This window comes from Nelumbo nucifera, chromosome 6, assembly GCF_055504915.1.
Source record: "Nelumbo nucifera cultivar China Antique chromosome 6, China Antique-T2T, whole genome shotgun sequence".
NCBI classification, from domain to species: domain Eukaryota; kingdom Viridiplantae; phylum Streptophyta; class Magnoliopsida; order Proteales; family Nelumbonaceae; genus Nelumbo; species Nelumbo nucifera.
Window position 1 is genome coordinate 18,962,460 of NC_142654.1, and position 3,041 is coordinate 18,965,500.

At 43.0% G+C, this 3,041-nt stretch overlaps 1 protein-coding gene across 2 annotated transcripts; it reads right to left on the reverse strand.

Moving 5' to 3' along the window:
• Positions 1-877: 877 nt before the first annotated feature.
• Positions 878-3,041, reverse strand: LOC104591240 (uncharacterized). 2 transcript variants are annotated; one of them, XM_010250044.2, is made up of 3 exons: positions 1,994-3,041; positions 1,799-1,892; positions 878-1,654 (listed from the first exon to the last, which is right to left on the reverse strand). In XM_010250044.2, the coding sequence occupies exons 1-3, from the start codon at positions 2,633-2,635 to the stop codon at positions 1,107-1,109; spliced, it is 1,284 nt and encodes a 427-aa protein (XP_010248346.2). In that variant the 5' UTR covers positions 2,636-3,041; the 3' UTR covers positions 878-1,106. The 2 variants fall into 2 exon arrangements, with proteins under 2 accessions (XP_010248346.2, XP_010248345.2); XM_010250043.2 differs by having other exon boundaries at positions 879-1,654; positions 1,778-1,892; positions 1,994-3,038.

A 3,041-nucleotide genomic window follows, 5' to 3' on the forward strand; every position in this document is an offset into this window, starting at 1 on the left:
CTGTGTCCGGGTCAGGTTGTCAGGTCGGCGCCTATGTCCGGGCCAGATTGCCAGGTCGGCGCCTGTGTCCGGGCCAGGTTGCCAGGTCGGCGCCTGTGGCAGGTTGATCCGGCCAGGTCGCGCGCAGGCCGCGCACAGGCCGCGCACAGGCCGCGCGCAGGCCGCGCCAGGCCGCGCAGGTCGCACGCAGGCCACGCCAGGTCGCACTAGGTCGCGCCAGGCCAGCCAGACCGGTGCCCGGGGGGGAGACCAACTTGATAAGTTATTGCCTGGGTGCTTGCCTAGTTGTCACGAGGTGCCACATGTCGCAATTTCACTGGAGGGCCAAATCTGTCCTCATCAGTACTCAAAAGGATTTATTTCTGAAAACTACTTGACTATTGATGAGGGGGAGTGCTCCATAACTCCATTTTATATTGAAAAATTAAAGACATAAAATAAATAGGCCAATTATCATATTTTGGAGAGTTGGTGTGACTAATGCAAAACCGCCCACCGCCGGATCATAGGAGAGCTTGTTCAATCCTCCTTTTTTGTATCAGTCAATCAATATGCCGTGCCTTACAATATTGACACTTTTCCAAATTGATTAATTTAGCCATCTAAAGTTTTAATCTTTAACTTAAGAGGGCTGATTAGGGCACATCCTAATTTTGATACAGTTGGGCATATATACCCTGTGCAAGACAAGAAAAGATACCTAGCTTATTAACTTGGGTACGTATTTCCCCTTCGATCAGAACTCTAATTTTGAGGATATATAGAAAAAAGAAGAGCTTAATCTTAGCACGTGGCATTGAAAGAATTTTCCAGTGATCATGCTGTGCTTCAGAGAATTTACCTGCTGCCATGGGTTGTATGAAGAATCACCCAAACTTTTAATTTGCATTTGAAAGCGCAAGTTTTGGCTATCTAAAATGGAGCCATTCTCGGTCGTTAAGACTTACGAGAATGTAGAAATGAGGCTTAGTGTGCAAATCAAAGCAGAAAGAAAATATCACTAAACCTACACTTTCTGCAACTCACGAAATGAAAAAATAGGTGAGAGTAAGCAGAAATAAAACTAAAAAGAAAAGATGACGAGTGATGGAATGAATTACATGCTATTATTGCAAAAAAAAGTCAATCATGTCTGTGACAATCTCACTCCTCATTTCTTCCAAGATAACATCGCCTATTTCTACCGCTATCTCACTTCTCATCCGTGGCTTCAAATGATTCCACTCTTCTGTTGAGTATGAAAAATCAGAATATATCAGTTGGGTTATGTTTGTTTTATCTCCGCATTGCTTGCCCCACGAACAAATCTGCTCACAGATTATCCTCCCAAGATCTTCAGGCCCTAAGAATTCGCGATCAAATCGACTCCATCGTTTTGTTCCATGAGTCTCCAGCGCTTCCCTTACGCAGTCAAAGAGAAGCTGCCTTTTCTGCTGCAATACCCATCTGGTCTTCAGGTACTGAGAACAAGAACCAGGTCCAAGGAGCTCATGTAATTCTGCATATCCAATAGAACCCTGTTTCTCTTCCAGTGAGTGTACAAGTAAATCCCACATAGAAGCCGAGAATATGGAATCTTCTGCTACTTCCTTGGGTACATTGAAACTTGAAGTTGATCGTGTCTCCTTGCTTCTTGTAGCGGGGCAGCACCACACTGTTTTGTTGTCCAACAAACAACAACAAAAACGATTTTTTTTTCTATTTCAGAATCAAATGGATAAAGATAACATTTTATTTTAATGTAACTTAAAGCAGACAAAGGTTGCAAAGATTTAACTCTGGTTTTGGATTCGAGAACCTTCATGGTAGGGTTGTTCTTCTAATACTGACACAGGACTGAGTTGCTTGGTATCTTCCATGCATCCACATTGAAGCTTTCTATCCGTGTCATCCTGTTATTAGCTTTGTGAGTAATCAAACTCAGTACATGAAAACAGAAGAATACTTTACACTTAATTGGGTAAAAACAGAATGCACAAGACATTAATCCTACCTCTTGCTGTTTCAGATTGCAAAGTTCTAAGCTTCTGAAAGTGTCTACAGAAGAAGATGGAATGTGCTCTCTTCTTTGAGGTGAGGAAGAGTCTTCTGCATCGCTTTCACAACAAGAATCAAATAACGTGACGCTGCTGGCCGACGAAAACTGATCCAAATCTGCAACTTGTTGAGCCCTCGCGCCTCCCATCTCACAGACACAAACACCTTCATCCTCATAAGCTCTAGTATCCCAATTCGATGTTTTTCGGTTGCTACCAACGAAAACAAGCTTGTTAATTAATAACTTGAGGACCTTCGGGCAGTGCGGAGGTCTTGTCCTCAAACCATAACTGCCCGAACTCTTAGAATTCTTATGTGAAATGGAAGTGCAGAAACCATCTCTAGCTTCCGAATTCGAGATTTTCTTCAAATACCCTCTCTCCGAAAGGTAATCTTGCAGCTGAAAAGGTTCTTGTTGCTCTTGGAGAAGCTCGCCAAGCCGTCTTACCCGGCCTGGTTTGGAGACGGAGGTTGCCATTAAGCTATTCAAGATTAATGGCTTAGAGGAGGAGATGGAAACGAAGATGTGTGAAAGTTTAACCATCAGAGAGAAGAGGACAATGAGGTGCAGGATATTTAATTGGGATGGACAAAGCATACCCGTCAGGAGAGAGAGAGAGAGAGAGGTGTCTGTAATAGAAGTCACCTTGAATCCAGGCAATCCTCGACAGCTAGCAAAGCAGTTAAACAACTATATAGAATCTGAAGATTGTATATAATGTTTGTCAGGGAAGGTTAGGACTTTCACCTGGGTATTAAATTCTTCATATCTCTCACTTTTTAAAAAATAAAAAATTTCTCAGTCACAAACATATAATACAGTCATCCAAAATTCGTCCAGCTGTAGGAGGAGTCACAACAACGCGTCAACCCCTCTGGTTGGAGAAATAAAAAGACAAATTGAAGGATTTATTTCTGCGCGGGAGGTGGGCTTGGTTGCAGTGTCAAGCCCTCCTGGGTTGGGGTTACCAAATCAATGTTTATGTTTTCTCTTTCTGCCTGCT